This window comes from Urocampus carinirostris, chromosome 16 (assembly GCF_059441175.1).
Source record: "Urocampus carinirostris isolate Australia breed hairy pipefish chromosome 16, RoL_Ucar_1.0, whole genome shotgun sequence".
In the NCBI taxonomy this organism is placed as follows: Eukaryota; Metazoa; Chordata; class Actinopteri; order Syngnathiformes; family Syngnathidae; genus Urocampus; species Urocampus carinirostris.
The window spans coordinates 33,614,434-33,633,263 of NC_142364.1; the positions used below are offsets into that span (position 1 = coordinate 33,614,434).

The 18,830-nt window shown below is 39.1% G+C and overlaps 2 protein-coding genes across 3 annotated transcripts; both read right to left on the minus strand.

Annotated features, from left to right (window-relative positions):
* Positions 1-1,866: 1,866 nt before the first annotated feature.
* On the minus strand, positions 1,867-8,817 carry thap1 (THAP domain containing, apoptosis associated protein 1). Its single transcript, XM_088319908.1, has 3 exons — positions 8,631-8,817; positions 3,593-3,779; positions 1,867-2,569 (listed from the first exon to the last, which is right to left on the minus strand). Exons 1-3 carry the CDS (start codon positions 8,699-8,701, stop codon positions 2,171-2,173), a joined length of 657 nt encoding a protein of 218 aa, XP_088176034.1. The 5' UTR covers positions 8,702-8,817; the 3' UTR covers positions 1,867-2,170.
* Positions 8,818-10,436: 1,619 nt separating this feature from the next.
* ccdc82 (coiled-coil domain containing 82) lies at positions 10,437-17,800 on the minus strand. Of its 2 annotated transcripts, XM_088319672.1 has the most exons (4): positions 17,252-17,800; positions 15,611-15,896; positions 14,375-14,565; positions 10,437-14,301 (listed from the first exon to the last, which is right to left on the minus strand). In XM_088319672.1, the coding sequence occupies exons 1-3, from the start codon at positions 17,506-17,508 to the stop codon at positions 14,395-14,397; spliced, it is 714 nt and encodes a 237-aa protein (XP_088175798.1). In that variant the 5' UTR covers positions 17,509-17,800; the 3' UTR covers positions 10,437-14,301; positions 14,375-14,394. The 2 variants fall into 2 exon arrangements, with proteins under 2 accessions (XP_088175798.1, XP_088175797.1); XM_088319671.1 differs by having other exon boundaries at positions 10,437-14,565; positions 17,252-17,798.
* Positions 17,801-18,830: the final 1,030 nt, after the last annotated feature.

The window sequence follows — 18,830 nt, forward strand, 5'->3', positions numbered from 1 at the left end:
GTTTTCTGTTATTAGTGTCAATAAATTTGTTCAAACCATTAAAAAAAACTTACCGTACTTATAAGCAAATAATCTAAAGTTATATATAAATCCCAAGCAGTGAGTTTGTGTGTGTGTGTGTGTGTGTACGTGTGACTTATAGGCTCAAACGCCTGAACCGATTTTCATGAAAAATTACAGTTGTAATTTAGGCCTATGAGAGTGTTTTCAACTAGGTTTTGTGTCAATGCACCCTTAATTAATACCCCCAAAAAGATAAACATGTGACTTATTGTGAAACTCCAAGGACCCACACTACAAGGCAGGCTGTACTGGGTGGGTTTTCTATTGGCCAAGGTTGTGAACCACCATTACATCCTAGTACACACGCTTCACTCAATTGGCCCCTGCACACAATACATCGTGCCTTGTATACATTACCTGGCACAGCTTTTAGCCACAGCCAAAAAATAATTCTTTTCTCATAAAATGTACACTTTCCCATAGTCCAAAGTAAACGTCTCTGTCCGAAGTTGCTATGTGTATTATTGGTAGACCTAAGACACGCGTCTGCTTTGACAGGCCAGACTGGAACCACATCACCGTTTTGTTCGTTCCATTTCTGTAGTCGCGCGGTGATGCCACAAAAATTGGTGAATTATTTAAATAAAAAAAAAAGACAATGGATAAATGTTACCACTGGTAAATATTTTTAGTTCCAACAAATATAAATCTCATTAATGTGATCACATCTATAAGACTTTCGAAAATTGGATTTTTAGGACATTTTAATACAATTAAGGCATTTTTTTTAGAATGATGAATTCAGTGCTTGGCCGTGCGATTGGCTGGCAACCAGTTCAGGGTCTCCCCTGCCCTGCTCTTTTGAACTCAGTTGGGCATTGTTAACACAAGGATGATGGAAAAAAAATGTTTTACTTTCGACATGTTACCAGAAATATGCAAAAATTGGTTCCCTTGAAGAGCAGCATGGCGGCGCAGTGGTTAGCGCGAGTGTGGGACAGTTCTTAGGTCATGAGATCGAACCTCCAGTGTGGAGTTTGCATGTTCTCCCCGTGTTTGCGTGGGTTTTTTCTGGGCACTCCGGTTTCCTCCCACATTCCAAAAACATGCATGTCAGGTTAATTGGCCGGTCCAAATTGTCCCTAGGTGTGAATGAGCGAGTGAATTGTCTGTCCCCTGTGTGCTCTGCGACTGGCTGGCAACCAGTTCAGGGTGTCCCCTGCCCACTGCCCGAAGATAGCTGGGATGCGCTCCAGAAGCTCCGCGACCCTACCGAGGATAAGCGGTGCAGATAATGGATGGATGGAATTCAGTGCCTTTTAAGACTTTTCAAGGATCCGTGGGAACCCGGTCCAAGGAGTGATCACAGAGAAGAACCTTTGTTTTAGGGCACATATCCCCCGTTTCCCCAAACCGTTTTGTAGTGGTCAATAAACCTTTTTTTTTAAATCTGGAGAATTGTCTCTTGGTTGTGTGTAAAACCTGCTCTAGATTCACTGGGTTGCTACATATTGTACAAACGGCTGGAGAAGCATGCGGCCATGTTATTCTTTGGTACTCCAAGTGGTTCCCTGGCACTTATTCAACAAACCACGGCCCCAACAACCTCGCCCAAGGAGAATACCCAGCAACACTGGGGGATTATGCTTGTTTGTACCTAAAAAGAAAAATAATTAGTCATCTGCTGGTGACTGCTACCCAAAATATGCCTTAGTGTGTTTGGCAGGTGCTGGATTGGCAACTTGATATACAGGTATGCATTGTGTCTCAGGCAGTGCGCATAATACACATTTGCAAAATCGTTCATATAATCACATGCTTTTAAATTTCTCATTCAGAATTACAATAATAAATCTTATGACCTTCAACTTTAATACTTTTTAATTCAATTAGCTTTAATTATACACTTTCTGTTGCAATCACATCTCAAAATAAGTAAAAATGTTTTGAAACAGCCTGTATTTTGGCCAAATCACATGAGCCAATCTTTTCTATACATGCCAAAATGTATGTTGTAGGCAACAGCGCTTTTACTGGATTGATTTTAAAGAAATCTAAATCATGTTTTCTGTTTGTCTTACCAAAGACCCACTTTGCTTTGCCCAACAGTTAACCCAAATTTTTGAGGTAAGCTTTACATACCGGTCTACATTTCAATTTTCTCCGGTTACTCTATGCCTTTGAGGGTGTGGTAGATGTGTTTTGGTAAAACGACATAACCCCCGTGAAGAGCGACGGGCGCGTCTCTTGCCGTCCTGACCTTATTACCAGAGACCCTCAAGCTCTTGAGTTGCCTTTCTTGGCGACGGCATTTCTGCTGCGTGGTCTTCAGTTTTTTCCTCAGGAGCTCTAGTTGCTCTTCCAATTGCTGGATTCGTCTTTTTTGCCTAGCAGAGTCTTCCGCTGTGTAGTTGTGGTCACAGGAGACCGCCACAGTTTCATTGTGGTTGTCAGAGAAACTCTCGATGGGTTTGGACTCCGTCTCCTCCAAGACAGCGTCCGGGCTCAGAGGAAAGGAGAGAGGGAAGTGGATCTCGGTGGGAAAAGGATCTTCCAGACACTCTGACTGCAGAAAAAAGGGGGTGGGCTTGTTTAGATGCACCTCAAGTCCGGCACACACCTGGCGCCAACCGCCTGGGGAATTTGGCATTTAATTGATTAAGGAGAGACAACAGGAGAAGCAAAGAAAGAAGGAAAAGGACAAAGACAAAGAGGGGGAGAGAGAGAGATACAGTTGCTTTGAGAGTGGCGCCTGGCTTTGGCAACAGCAAGTGCATCCACTCAATGGGAAGCCTGTTTTTTAGCTGTGCCAAGTTGTTTAAATCGCATGTTTCGGGATCGCGTGACCGTTCAAGATGGCAATTACTAAGTCGAGCACATATTCACTATTGCGCCGAAAGAAAAGGTAAAAATGTGAGCCTTATATTTCTAGACGGCAGCAACAGTGCAAAGACAATGGAGAATAGTGTCAGATTGCAACACACGCGTGTTTTTGTCATTGGCGGTTTCCCCGGTAATGAACCAAATTGCATTTGCTTGTTATCGTTCCTCGAGGATTAAAGGAAACTCCAGTGACCTGACATTAATGCCAATGATACGGGAAGAGTAGTGTACTGTTTTTGATAGATATTGCACTGCTGTTTAGTTTGGACGTGTAAATTGAGGACTTCATTTGTGGGTGAAAAAGTATCATAAATAGGTAGTAAATATTGATTAAGTACGGTCAAACCTTCCGTCTTACGTCTCATCTGAATTGAACAGCAGTGAAAGTTATCTATCAAACTGCTACAGTTCTCTTTCTATATTATCAGTCATTGTCAAGATGCTGGAGTTTCCTGTACCCCGTTGGAACATTGTCACAGCAACCACCAATGACAACAACAACCAAAAGACGACTTCTCACTTCCGTTTTGCAATCTCTCACTGATACATGACACGAGCAAAACAGGAGGTATAACGGTATTTTTTTCACTATTTACTGCATACGCAGGATACTTCAATATTTTCACCCATAAATTGGTCCTCAATTCATACATTCTGCAGCCAAAATTCCCCACACGGTTGGCGCCAGGTGTGCGCCAGGCTTTACCTTAAGGTTAAAATCAAAAAGCGAAGGCACGGCATTGTCCTTAAGCACTCGGTTGTTGCACTCTCTCTTGAAGCAATCTTTAGTGAAGTGCTGCGAACAAATGTTGCTGTACTTGGTCGGCTTGAAATTGTTCCTCCTCATCGCCGCCACCCATTTGCTGCAAATGTCTGGACGTGCTAGCGGAAACCTGAGCCAGCAATGACACAAATGCACAATACGGAAGAGGATGACGGCCAGTGGAGAAATGAAAAACTATGAATACAAGTTGGAAATACAGTGATCCAGGGATCTTAAACTCAATTGACCTGAGGGCCGCCAGAGCTAGGGTTAGGGTGAAGTCAGGCTGAGTTTTCAGTTTTCCACCCAAAAAAACTTCTGATTTTTGAAAAAAATGCACTGTTCTCAAATATCTTTAAAAATGCTACACAATTTAAGATCTAAAAATAAAAACATCAATAATTAATGTGAGAATATATCAATCAGTAATAAATGAATCCATAATTAGTGTGAGTGGCACTTAAATCACAGGGACAGTGTGTATTATTTGCCCACTCTATGTTGTTTGATTGTGCCGTGCAACCGAAAAATATTGCTAAAAAGAAAGAAAACATACTACAGAGACTTAAAGTGACCAAACCACAACAATTTTCTTTCTTTTTTTGCCCAACCTTTTGCCAAGAAAAAGAAGAGAAACAAAAGAAACAAAAGGAAAGTAAAAAGGTGAAAAAGAAAAAAAAATATGGAAAAAAGGAGAAGGGAAAAAAGACATAGAAAAAAAAGATGAAAAAAGAAAAAAATTATGAAAAAAGACAGGTTTTTTGTTTTTGGGATTACCTGTAGCAGCAAGATGGCTGCAAATGATGTTAGCTCGATATACAGGAGGCTAATGTTATGTAAAAGAAACGCAAACTTCTCTACCAATGGATATTTATAACAAAGATGTTCAATTCATAGTTCATGTATTTTTGCTTATTCTTTAAATCAGTATGTGTTTTTTTCATGAACTATATTTTCCCCATCAGGAGGTGCCTAATAATACACACTTTCCCTTTAAACTTTCATAGTAAGGTCCCTATAAGGTGATAAACATAAAACGTCTTTTGAACTCTATTTGCTTGCGACAACGATTAATGAGTTAAAACAACACGTCAAATAAAAGAACAACATTTAGATTTGCATACAAGAGTGAAACTGAGCCCTGGAAGCCAGGAGCTGTTCAGAAAAAGCTTAAGATAATTTATGTATCTTATATAACGTATCTTATATACATTATGTTGAAAACTCTATATATTATTTCTAAATGGTTTGATTGGCATTTTTGATGTCCAAAAAGAGATGACTTAACAAGGAGCCTACTTACTTTTTGTAGTTTCGTTCTTTTCACTTTTCTATTTCATATTACATTTTATTTAGTCAAGTCATTTTCTATTTGCCGTAGCAATTGTCGTGGACTTTACTGTTCACTTAGCGCTGTTTAAATATCAGTAAATGGTCAAAACAGCACAATTAGGTTTGGGCCAAGAACATGACGTCAGTGAAAGCATTCTACGGTGGCCCATCTACGTACAAGATGATTTATTCCCGGATGGAGCTTGTGTCTAGAATTTTTCCTAGCTCAAATGAATTTTCTCCATAAGAAACTGTATATGGAAACTATAGATATTTAGGAATAGACCGGATGTCACATGATGGTGACGTCATTATGTGCAATTGGCAAGCTAGGGGATGACTCAAAATATTCTTAATATCTTTAAAACATGCAATATACTCGCCAACATTACCGCTTTACGCGCCTACCAACTTTAAAAAAAAAAAATCCACTTTTTCAAATGTAAACAACAATAACAAAATCGTGACTCGAGACTAGCTATTATGGCTATTTTATTTTGAAGTGAGACTAAGTCTTTTTAAGTGAATGAACCGCTCCTGAGATTGCATTAGACTTCTGTTTCGGTAAAAGGTTTACCACTTGCAGAATTAAACAAACACATTTTGTGTGACAGAAGTCTAATGCTTTTTAATGTCAAAAGGTTTGCATGTATGCATAAAACATCTTCAAAATGTTGGGGAATAATGATCTCATTCTTGGGATGAGGAATGCAGACGGAAACGCCTTTTTCGTTATCGGCCACCTTGCTGATCTACATGTTACACAGAATGACGTCACGGACCCTCGCTCTGACTATTTTTATGTTTTTGATTGAAACCAATGCTAACCTGTGACAAACACTGTTCCTTAGAAGAAAGTCTTTTGACACTCGTGGCATGCGTTGTTTTTTTTGTGACACAATGCATGTCAGCAATCATTTTTTTGACGTGATATTAGCCATTTATAAATATTTTTGTATTTCCAACCTACCAATGGATCAGCCCTATACACATATAGTTTTTCATGTGGTCATTCATTCCCGTCCCTCCTTATTCACCACACTTCGCCAGCTAGGACAAGTCCGAAAGGTGCCCAAAAATAAAACTAGCTAAACTCTTCAGCCAAGCATCAAGCATTTCCCGCTTAACTGAGGTCAGGTCGCAGGGGCAGCAGCTTAGGCAGGAACCTCCCTATCTCCAGTCACCTCATCCAACTCATACAACAGGATCCCGAGGCGTTCCCAGGCCAGCCTAGGGGCATAGTCTCTCCAGCGTGTCTGGGTCGTCTACGTGGCCTTCTGCCGGTGGGATATTCCTAGAACACTGAACAAGGGGGGCGTCGAGGGGAATCTTAATCAGATGCCCGCGACACCTCAGCTGGCTCTTCACAATGCGGAAGAGCAGCGGCTCTACACTGAGTAACTTCTGGATGACCATACGTTTCACCCTTTCTCTAAGGGAGAACTCAGCCACCCTGCAGATAAAACTCATTTCAGCCGCTGGTATCCGAAATTTTGTTCTTTCGGTCATGATGCACAGTTCATTTTCCTAGGTGAGGACCATAGATTGACCAGTAAATTAAGCTTTACCTTTCGGCTCAGCTCCGATCAGTCTGTCAATCGCCCTTTCATACCTACACTAGCTCGTGAACAAAACCCCGAGTTTTTTCAACTCCTCCACCTAGGGCAGGATTTCATCCCAACCTAGAAAGAGCATGCAACCCTTTTCCGACAAAGAACCATGATCTTGGACTTGGAGGTGCTAATCTATATCCCAGGTTTCTGTCACTGAACCACTTGAGTGAGAGCTGAAGATCACGGCTTGATGAAGCCAACAGCACAACAACATCTGCAAAAAGCTGAGATGCAATGCTGAGGCCCCCCGACTGGTACCTTTCAATGCCACGGCTGCGCCAAGAAATTCTGCCCACAAAAGTTATGGACAGAATCTGTGAGCAGGGCAGCTTCACAGAGTCCAACTCCCAAAGAAAAAAAACGACTTACTGCCAGCAATGGGGAACAATTTCTGGCACCAACTGGAAGGATCAAACCGCCTGCATAAGACTGTTTGGTACCCCATACTCAAGAAGCACCCCTACAAGGTTCCCTGAGGAACACTGTCTAATGCCTTCTACAAGTCCACAAAACACATGTAGACTAGAGGGGCACTCATGCACCCTGTAAGACCCAGCATTGTGTCTAGATCTGGCCGAATGTTACATGGCCATGACGAAAACCACACAGCTCTTCCTGAATCCAAGATTTGACGTCCTGACGGACTCTCCTCCACAGTACTACTAAATAGACCTTACCAGGGAAGCTGAGAAGTAGGGCGGCAACTAACAATTATTTTAATTATAGATTTATCTGATGATTATTTTTTTGATCACCCAATGAAATAGGGGGGACAAAACACATTAATTTCCTCTTCTTTATTTAAATATTGCAATTTTGTGGACTAATAAAAAAAATGTGCACAAAACAGAATATTCTACGCTATTAAACTGTAAAGAAATCAGTGTTTGTCAAAAAACATGCAAAATAATTTAGCCAGCAAACCACCATTACTTGGGCTTTGGCGCGACCAGCTGGGTCAGTGGTTTTGTTTAAGTTAGCCATTACTACTAATGTAAAAAAGAAGCTAGTATATGATGATTACTGTGGAAGATTTTTAACATGTTTATTGACCATATTATACAGTATTACAATATATATATATTGGTCCCCACTATAAATGGTTGTGACGGGGTGGCCGTGATATGTTTTTCCTCATCAGTAAACCATAATAAAACATTGGAAAAAGGTTGATTAAAGAGTGGTACTTACTCTTCTTCTGCTTGAATGTTTTCCCACCAAAAATATTGTTATATCAGTTGTGACTAAAATAATAGGTAGATTATGTTTTCTAAATAACTTTTATCAGAGTAACAGGAGCGACAGTTCACACAGGGACACACCCTATTTTAGATACTTTAAATGTGAAAATTGCACCAATAACTGAAATTAATTATTAGGTGAGGATTATTATCATTATGAAAATACCGAAATGATGAAAGCTCATGAATTTATTTGATTTTTCTCACTTATATTTGTAACAGAAGTCAATCAATCAGGACTGGGGATAAAGCATTTTAGTGTGCTTGTACTACTATCAGAGTAATTTATTTATAATAAATTTATTTTGCATACATATCGGTGTGTTCTATGGTAGAGGGCAGTTAGGCATTCAAGATTTTTTTAAAGTAAGTATACACCCGTTTTTACACAAAATATACCATTTTAGATCACTGGGACTCAAATGGCACCGAACATAAGGGTAGACCCGTATAAATCTGTTAATTGATGGTAGCGTGCCCGTAGAGACGACTTCATTTACGTTTTAACTGACATGAAAACAACAAACCTAAATACCACAAATCCATTTTGAATTGACTGAAATTGTGTGTTTTTTTTAATGTAACCTTGAAACAATATTTAGTGAAGCCAAGGAAGAATAGCCAAGAAAGGAGAATGACATATATAGTATTACTTAAGTAATGACGTGCCTTGTGGAGGGGAGGGGAGAGGAGGGACTGATGCCACCAGCTTTATGCCCACTTCACAACAATAATATGTATCTATCATGCCTGAATAGGTAAAGCTAATGATAAACACAGTTTGGGTCAACTCACTTGTGAAAGGAGATGTCTTTATCTTTGTGATAACGGTTTTTGCACCCGTAAGCTGAGCATGTCTGAACCATAGCTGCAACTCTCTTCCCATTCGAACTCTTGTGTCCGCCGTTTACAACAATCTCGCTAAAGTACTGTACTATTTTGTCCTCCCGTAGCTTCAATGCCACTAACAATGATGGCGGCCACGCCGATGACGTATAAGTCACGTGGAAACGTTCCGGGAGTTGAATTGCTACACAGGGCAGCCCAAGCCTCCATGGTGCCCTGAGCAAAATTAGATTTACGTGATCCTAATGAAATTGTGAATATGCTTGATTGCTAATAAGATTTTCGAGAAGGGTTGTTCAAACCTCACATTGTGTTTGCTGTTAAAAACGTCATATTGGAATATAATATTGTGAATGTGCTTAATTGCTGTTGAGATTGTCATGATTGTTTTCTGTTATTAGTGTCAATAAATTTGTTCAAACCAAAAAAAACCCCGGCTTGAGAGATGGGCGCCACCAGGATGTATTTGCCTAAGACACACCACAGGAAGTGGTGCCCCTACGATCCTAGTGGTTAAAGGATCAAACCAACCAACCATATATATATATATATATATATTTATGTGTGGTTGTTGTAGGTAAAATAATTTAAATTATTTGAGCAGTATTTGAGTCAGTTGAAAATAGAGAACAACAGACAGGTAGTTGTGTTATAGAAACTTGCAATATTTGTTGCACCTCACCAGAAACAGATTTATCTTACACTTGAAATCAGCAGTAAATGATATAAAGCTCAGCCCTCTTTAGTATTTTCTTTCGGCGCATTATTAAATACCATCTTCATAATTGCTATCTATGTGATAGTCAATATTTTGAATGGTGACATTATCCGAAAAAACGTGACATAAATAATTAAAAAGAGAGCTCAAAACCGTGCCGCTGAAAACGGCGCCTGGTTTGCAGGGGCACGCCGCCATTGGTGTTCTCGAGCCAAAGTAATCAACCCTTTTTGACCGTCAGTAATTTATGGCGTTGTAACGACTAAAAAAATAATTAGTTCATTCCGTAATGAAAAAAATAACACCGTTACATATCGTTATTTGCAACACTGACTGTTAGTGAGCTTGTTTTTGAACCAACATGTTTGGACAGTGCCTATGAATGCACACACATTACATCTAGGTGAAAAAAATCTTTCACACATTTTTCGTAGGATGTTGACAATTGGGGGCAGCACTGCTCTTTGAACTCAGGATGGCAGGCTTTTGAGTGTCCTTGCAAAGAAAGGTGGCTATATTGGTCACTGATTTGTTTCTGTTTTGTTTTTGAATGTCAGAAATGTATATTTGTGAATGTTGAGCTGTTATATTGGTTTCCCTGATGAAAATAAATAATTGAAAGGGGTATACATTTGTTTTTTGTTAAGTTGCCTAATAATTATGCACAGTAATGTTCACCTGCACACACAGATATCCTCCTAAAATAGCTAAAACTAAAAAAGCACCACTCCAACTTCCAAAATATTCAGCTTTGATATTAATGAGACTTTTGGGTTCATTAAGAACATGGTTGTTGTTCAATAATAAAATTAATCCTCAAAAATACAACTTGCCTAATAATTCTGCACTCCCTGTATTTAAAATAAAACACTTTTATTTATAAAAAACCTTTCAGTGTAAGGGGGAATTCTGAAATATGGCCTAAACTACACCCCATGCTAGTTAATCTGAAGCAAAAAAATATTCACTTAATACCATTTGCACAGTGGATGATTAAAACATAAGAAAATTACCATATCATTAATGTTACAAAAACATTTCACTTGAAAATTATTGTTTTATTTGATTTATGCACACATATACAATAGCACTAATGGCAAGGGGGGAAAAAAGTATCAGTGACGGAAAATTAAGTTATCCAGAAACATTTCTTACATTTGAAGGGGGTGAAATGCATTCAGTAATTATTTTTTGTAATCTTTGACATGTAATACTCTACTTGGTACTTAATATTTTATTGACTGCATCATTCTTATTAATGGATTATTTATGTATTCGACTATTCTTTTTTAAATAAATGTTTTCTGGAGAGAGAAAAATATATATATATATATATATATATATATATATATATATATATATATATATATATATATATATATTAGATAAATCATTCAGATTGTTTCAAACAAAACAGAAAAATGCTCAAAAAGGATGCCCCTTTGGAGCTAAATGCAAAATTATTAATTTTATGCCTGTGTTAAAATACATTAGTACGTTACACGGTATATTTTTTTCAACAGGAATAAAGAAAAAAATACAATTATGTCATCATAATGCACTCAAGTTTTCTTGATACTGTCGGTGTATTGCGCAAACTTACAAGTATAATTACATAAAATTCGTTATTGATACTTTCAACATTTTTTTGTTTTAGCCCAGTAAAAATTTGTTTTCAAAGTTTTGTATGAACAGACATATTTTGAAACATAATTACAAGTAACACTGCAACACTTGCATCAAGTAGATGTATTGCAAATCCATAAAAGCTGTCCTAAGATGTCAAGCCTGATTTAAAAACATTTACAGTATAAGTTTAAACCCATGAAACCGCATTGAGAAAGCAACTCAGTTTACATGCAGGAATACATTTAAATGCATGAGTGTAGTCAAAATAATAGTATGTCATTGAAAACCATTTAGGCATTTCACAACCTGCATCTGAAGGGGGAAAATAGTAGGAGTTATCAAACGCTCATAATGCCCAATTTAAAAATATATATACAATTCTGAAATGCAATCACATTGCAGTTTTATGTACAACTGAAAAACACCCCAGATAAAATGAGCAAATGGCATCACTGACAATAATTGGTTTTCGAGAAAAAGGCTAAAAACTGTTACATTTTGAAAACATTTTAACAGTGTTTTTTTGGAATCCCCAATTAATTACTATTGATACCACAAAGTTTGTCAACAATCGCTAATTAGCAAATAATTAATCAAAACCGTGTAATAGTGGCCTTACTGTTTATCGACCTCTCATGCAATAATGGCCTTACCAACATCTCAAAAATTTACAAAAAAAATACCGGATTTCTAAATGATAACGTATTTGATAATGATGGCCTTACAGTAGAGCCAATACTGCAAACAAAGTATTAGGGGAGGGCGGATTTATCCAAATATTGATATTATCGATACTTAGCAAGTACTTTTAAGGAGCAATACTATTGTCCTGGGATCAATACTTCACTCCCCCAACTTCCTTAAAGTGCTGCTTCTCTATGTAAATAGCACAGACCTTTTCTCATCTAGCAGCTCTGGCAACTCTTAGTTTCTGCCTAAATTTCTGACTGATCAGGACACTTTTAGCAACTCTCCCCACCTGGCCTGCTGCTGCATCCTGCCTGCCAGGCAGAGTATCGGGCCAAAGGTATTTTCATTAGATTGATGATTTTTTTGGTTTGGTATTTCTTTTTTCTATTGTTTATTATGCTTAAACCTTTAACGTTCCTATACAATTCGCCTAAAATCTTAGTTGGGACACACAGAAATAGAAGGTTTTCATTCTCGCCTGATTTTTTATTTTTTTTTACTAAATGCCCGCAGATGAGTGGAGCATGGGCATCTTAGATGGAAAAGCGGCGAGACAATCAATAGCCTTAACTGGTACCTTGTCAAATTTGATCGCTTTCTGCAAAACTAACCATTGAATTTTACACATTTTTTTAAGGGTAGGTTTCCAAAGGTGGCCATTTGGATACGACTAGTTTACTACACTAAAGCGTTTACAAATTTCTAATTTTACTTTGGCCAATTTTTCAACCACTATGAAATGTAAATGTTTGACTTCTCCTTCCTGAAGTTATTCGATGATTGTGCACACTTGTGTGTAATAATGTGCGTAAAAATGCAATGCGCAAGTTATTTTTCGGCTGTTTTGAATACACCCTCAGAAAATGGCATGAAATTATGTTGGAAATTTCATTGCTAACCAATGTGTCAATCATCATTCAATTTGTTTACTACTGGCTGAAGATATTCGAACCTACTAGAGCCGATATCCGTTTCATCAAACAGACCCGTATGGGATGTAGACAGTGAAAAATAGCCTGAGATTGGCCAAAAAAGGTGTAAATCGAAAGGGTAAGGCTAACTACTATATAAGAATTCACAAGTATGTATATTTTCGAAGGGAGTTTTGGAGCAACATCTAACGAAGCAAAAATGTTTCTTAGGCAGATTTCTGTTTATCCGTCTGCATTATCGTGTGTTTTGGAGCAAATATTTTACACGGTTGGATTCTAATTTGAAGATGGTCAGGTGACCCAATGGTGAGTCACCTCGGCTTCACAGTGTTTGGCTGTGGTGTTTAAGATGGATTGTGATGTTTCTCTGAGGAGTATATTTTGAAATGGTCAGCATATCTTGAATCCCAAGAGTTTAAGCTTTCCAATAATACGTGGCCTGTGACATTGTAAAAAAACGTAACTGATTGTCAAAAGTCCTGCAGGCCAGCCATTGGAACGTTAAGGGGTTAAGTTTGCAATGTAGCCATTTAATACAAAATGAAAGATTTTAGTGGCTTAAATCTTTGTGCGTTTATTAGTATTATAAAGAGGTGAGAGCTTCAGTTATTTATTGATCGTGACATTTTCAAGCAAAAAAGATTGGATCAGTTTCAATAAATACTACCATGATTTACTTGGATCAGATTGATACCAAAATTCCCCCCATGAGGAATGTAAGTACGACCATTATTGCAAGCCAACATTTAAGTATGGAATTTAGGATATTTATAAACCCCAATAGCAAAAAGTTAAAAGTGGTGTATGAAACGTCAAAATATTCTACTTGCTGGCGGCATATCGGGCTGAAATCATCATTGCAGCTCCTTTTGTGGCGTGTACAAGAATGTGAAATTTTTAGATTTGCTCAAATAAACACTTGCTTTTTCCTTTTTTGGGGGAGTGGGTTGGCATTTGGTCTGTATTTGAAAAAGTCATTTTCTTACTTTCACCATTTTCATCCTCATGAAAACCACGACCACGCGTGTGATGTTACTCTGTCAACCCAATCCCCCACTTTCTTCCCTTTAGTGGCACTGTGAAATAAATATACATAAAGGCTCTTTAAACTCACAGGGGGATTGTTAACATGTTTTTGAGAAAATGTTTCATTTTAGACTCTTTAAAGACAACTCAAAATACGCACCCCACCTTTGATAAAAAAAAAAAGAAGTAAATAAAGAATAACTGAAATGGTCTTCCTACCTCCAATGGATTTGACAACAAAAAGAACACAACCAAAAAAAAAATCATAAAAAACAAAAAACAAAACAGTAGTGCCATTTTCTCATGAAGTTATTTGTCACTTTTTACTGTTATTTTAAAGGAAAATGAAAATGGAAAAATTTGTGTTTACTGAAATATCCATATTTGGATTCTTGATGTTATTCACAAGTGACGATTGGGAAAAAATACCAAAGCCTTCTTGGTATCACTTTCAAGGTATAGTAGGTCTGATCCAAACACAAGCAAATATTCAAGCACTCGCATTCCCATTTCAGGATCCACAGCTTTTGCAAGATGAGCCTTGTTGTTTGTCCTCTGGCCCAACAGAAAGCCAGCTTTTCTATCATGACATTTTTCTGTTCACGGGCAGTTTGTTTTGCTAGTGCTGTGAGAGAAAGCAGAGCACTGTACAGAATCATATTTCAAATGGATATTTTTGCACTGAGTGTCTAATGTACCCGTGGCTGCACAAAGGAAGCTAGTCCTTCACTTCCTCTTCTTGTTTCTTCTCTTTGTCCTTTTCTCCTTGCCCTTCCTTCTCCTCTTCCTTCTCCTCTCCACTTCCACCTGAAGCCTCAGCCTTGCCGTTATTTTCTCCATCTTCATCCGCGGGACCCCCGTCACCCACTTGCTTGGGTTCTTCGTCATCCTGTAAAACAGTTTCAAAATGGGTTAAATTCAAGGTGTGTCTACTAGAGGTGGTCGGATCGATGCAAACGTCAATATTATTGGTACTGAAAAAGTAATTGGATCAAATCAATAAAATTTTATTGGGAATGATACTTAACCATTCCACCAATTTTCTTGATGGGACAGTTCTCTATGTTGTTAGCACAGCTCATTCTCACATATCCTTTTTTTGTACACAAAATAAGATTTTAAGAAAAAAAACTATTTTGTTAATAGGAAAATGAATAAAATAGTAATACATGAATAAGTCAGGAGTCTTCACGCTAGTATTGGGTAATTTCGACGTCAGCAAGGTCTCTGCGATGATTCCATTACAAGAATCACAAATGTAATGGTTTCCCTCGAGTTGTAGCTCCAGGTTATCAGTTTAATCAAAAATTGAGCTGGTGTTGGTGAAATACAGCCTTCGCACTTGTTAGCCTAGCCGTAGCACTAGGCCAGACCTGCAGCCTTGCTATTGCCTTCTCTCCCGACATAACCTCCGTCGATTCCAGGACACAATAACAATCCACGGAGCAACTGCTGGTCATTAGCATTTCTTAGCGTTCGTTTGACTTTTCTCAGGTTTTGATTTCATTGATGAATTTATTTTCAATGTAGAGTGTCGCTAAGGCTACTAGCTGTCTCGCCACACCATCGGTTTTTTTTTGGTGGCAAATTGTGCGCACGCCCACCCACAGTGGCTGTTTGACTGACAGCATACACCAGCCTAGCATAGTCGGGCACACACTGCTTGCACACTTTGCCTCGTCTTTATTGGCTAGAGTCGTTAGAACCTGCCTCTGAACTGTGACAATTCTTGTTGTCCAAACACTCCATCACTCACAAACATAGAACTATAAATCCTTAAAAAAATGCAGTGTCGTGCAGCCCGAGGCCCAATCTGTAAGTGTGAGACCCCTGGTCTAAGGGATGGTAAAAACATTCAAATGCTGCAATGTTTTGCTTAAAAAGAGCTCCTGCAGTTGTCAACAATATGGAAATAGGTCCCCCAGGTATCGTACCTTGACTACGCGGTTCCTTCTCCTACTCGGAACACGAGCCTTCATCCTGCGCGATAGCGCAAGCAGTTTGTTGTGTCTCTGCCTCCTCTTTGCCTTCTCCTCCTCTTCTTTCCGTTTTTCATCTGCACGATCTGAGTCCGAATCCTCCTGTCGTTGAACTCTGTACCTCTTCTTGGGCTGCACCAACCTCTTCGGTTTATCGTCATCATCATCGTCATCATCATCATGTTCCTTCACAGTGCTCGAAGATGAGGATGTCTCGTCCCCTCCCAGAAACGAACGCTTCCTGCAGGTAAGGTAAGGCAGATTGACCCAAATATCAATATTATCAATACTGATCAAGTAGAGTAATCCCTTGCTGTATCGCAGTTTGCTAATCACAGTTTTGCCATTTGGCAGATTGTTTTCTGCATTCTGATTGGCTAAACAGTCGCTCCTGCCCTTTTCTGCCTGTGTCTGCATGAGGGCGTTGCGGTCTGAGTCTGAGTTTGACAAACCTAGATTATGCACGCACAAATCGTTATCAGTTTCAAGTTTCTCCGAACGCCATCCGTCAAGAAAACTCTCTGGACCGACAAAAGCAGAGAAAGACGCTTTCTATCACCAACAAAGTTTGGACTACATGCTAAAATTGCTGTGGGGCTGTATGCTGCTCTCTTGCCCTCCCCACTGGCTCCCTGGCACTTTTTCAAAAATGTATAGTAATGGAATAATATAGGTTTTTGTAGGGACACAAACTTAAAAGTATGGTATATAAGTTCAAAATATTCTATTTGCTGAATGGCTGAAATCCTCATTGCAGCCTCTGTCAAGCTGCTTATGTTGCACATCCACCTCGATGCGCTTGAATCAACTCTTTTAAAAAAAAAACATTTTGGGGGATTTGGGTTGGCATTTGGACTGTATTTGAAACAGTCATTTTCTTATTTTTATCATTTTCATCCTACAGTTAAAGACAACCGCAAGCATGCGCGAGAATTCCCTCTAAACCCATGAGCCACCTCCTTTCCTCAAACCTAATGCGTACGGTGGCCAGAACACCAAAAGCAAGCTTAAAGCAGAAAGGCATGGTGAAAAAAGACATAAATAAAGGCTCCTTGAACTCAGTTGGGCATAGTTAACAAATACTTGAGAAAGAAAATAGTTAATTTTAAACTTTTTGGGGATACCTCAAACTACTTACCCCACCTTTAACGTTTTCCAATGAACATAATAGACAGTTAGTGTTGCATTCCTTATAAGGCCTAAATAAGGCTTTTCATTTTTTGCAGCTCCAGACATTTTTGTTTTTGTTTGATCCAATATGGATTTTTTTTTTTTACATTATGGTTTACCATCCCTTGCCTAAGTAAAGCAAATGCACATGGCGACAAAGTATCATGTGAAGTAAAAATGAAATTAAACGAATATTTTTAAAATTATAATTATATTGACAGTACATATGTTATTTGTAAAAGAAAAAAGGAGTACGGTACTTTATGGACTGATGCTTTCACTGATGCTTTATGGACGTCAGGAACGGCCCAATTACTTTTAAATTATTTATTTTTGGAAGTATTCGCTCGTGGCACGCGTTACGAGCAAGATCATTGGACGAATTAAACTCGTATGTAAAGGCACCACAGTGTGACCCAGCCCTACCTACGGCTTACGGAACGGCTGTCGTCGCTGGAAGAGGCTCCGGTGTTATCGCTCCTTTTCCACTCCTGCTGGTCGCTGTCCTCCTCCGAGGAACTGTGAAATGCGGACTGGGAACCGGACGACGAGGACGAGGAGAAGGAGCCCTCGTCACTGTCGTCCAGAATGGAGGCGGGCAAGCCGATTTGTCTCTTCTTGGACAGATCCGTCTTTGTTTTGCGCATCGAAGCGAACATTTTGCGCTTGTACAAGCTCTCCATGTTGGCGCACGGGGCCCGAGACCAGTGACATCAAACAAAAAAAGACACCAGTACGCCAGCGTTCTTGTCGGCTAACCTATCACCCGCGGATTTATGGAGAAGGCCAAGAAAGAAGCTCCATTACATCTGAATTTTTAAAACTTCGCACTAATTCCTTTTTACGTTTCTAGCAGAGTAGCTGTTTTACTCTTGGATTAACTGCTGGATTGAATGTCAAGGCGCCACATTCCCTTGCTGCTAGTACTGTTATTGTTGTGGCTCTCACTTCTTCTTTGTAAAAATGTATACAAGAGCGTTTAGTGCGCCCCACGCGGAAGAGCCGTAAAGAACAGTAACTTTGATAAATCACGAATCGAGGGAACCCATCCATCCATCCATTATCTGCACCGCTTATCTTCAGTAGGGTCGCAAGGGAGCTGGAGCCCATCCCAGCTATCTTCGGGCAGTGGACACCCTGAACTGGTTGCCAGCCAGTCGCAGGGCACACAGTGACAGACAATTCACTCGCTCATTCACACCTAGGGACAATTTAGACCGGCCAATTAATCTGACATGCATGTTTTTGGAAGGTAGGAGGAAACCGGAGTGCCCGGAGGAAATCCACGCAAGCACGGGGAGAACATGCAAACTCCACACAGGAGGTTCGATCTCATGACCTCAGAACTGTGCTGCACACACGCTAACCACTGCGCCGCCAAGCTGCTCTTTGAGGGAACCAATTTTTGTATATTTCTGGTAACATGTCGAAAGTAAAACATTTTTTTCCCATCAACTTTGTGTTAACAATGCCCAACTGAGTTCAAAGAGCCTTCATTTTTTCCCCTACTGCTTTCATCCCACTTTAAGCAAATCTGTTCTGACTGCAGAACATATAAGTAAGGAGGAAAGGGGGAAACATGTGCAGAGAGTGACTTTATGGCCGTCACCGCAGTCTAGCATTAAATTGGTGAAAGCAAGATGAGGCATGTATCGTGTGCTGCCCAAACACAATTCAAAACATATAATGAAATAATGAAAAAAAGCGATTATTAGAGATTGAGAAGAAAGAAATGCACATACTTGCTCATGCAACATAAGGAGCTTGACAAATGCCGCAAACCGGGAGACAGGGTAAGCAAGTAGAAAAATAAATAAAAAAAACATACAGCACCCTTAAACCTTTATATATATATATATATATATATATATATATATATATATATATATGTAACGGGTGTAATAATAACTTTTGTTTCATTGAAATTCCTGCTGAAATATGTGTATAGTTTTTGGTAAGAGTCCTGCAATGATGAGTCCAACAGTGCCACCTGCTGGTATGGGGT

Excerpts from the sequence above, each read along its gene's own strand:
- ccdc82 (XM_088319672.1), bottom strand. The coding sequence starts at position 17,508 with ATGGAGAGCTTGTACAAGCGCAAAATGTTCGCTTCGATGCGCAAAACA. Across the intron at positions 15,897-17,251 it reads AGCCGTTCCGTAAGCCGTAG|GAAGCGTTCGTTTCTGGGAG; the intron begins GTAGGGCTGGGT and ends CCTTACCTGCAG. Across the intron at positions 14,566-15,610 it reads GAAGGAACCGCGTAGTCAAG|GATGACGAAGAACCCAAGCA; the intron begins GTACGATACCTG and ends ACTGTTTTACAG.
- thap1 (XM_088319908.1), bottom strand. The coding sequence starts at position 8,701 with ATGGTTCAGACATGCTCAGCTTACGGGTGCAAAAACCGTTATCACAAA. Across the intron at positions 3,780-8,630 it reads AAAGACATCTCCTTTCACAA|GTTTCCGCTAGCACGTCCAG; the intron begins GTGAGTTGACCC and ends TTGCTGGCTCAG. Across the intron at positions 2,570-3,592 it reads TTTTTGATTTTAACCTTAAG|TCAGAGTGTCTGGAAGATCC; the intron begins GTAAAGCCTGGC and ends TTTTTTCTGCAG.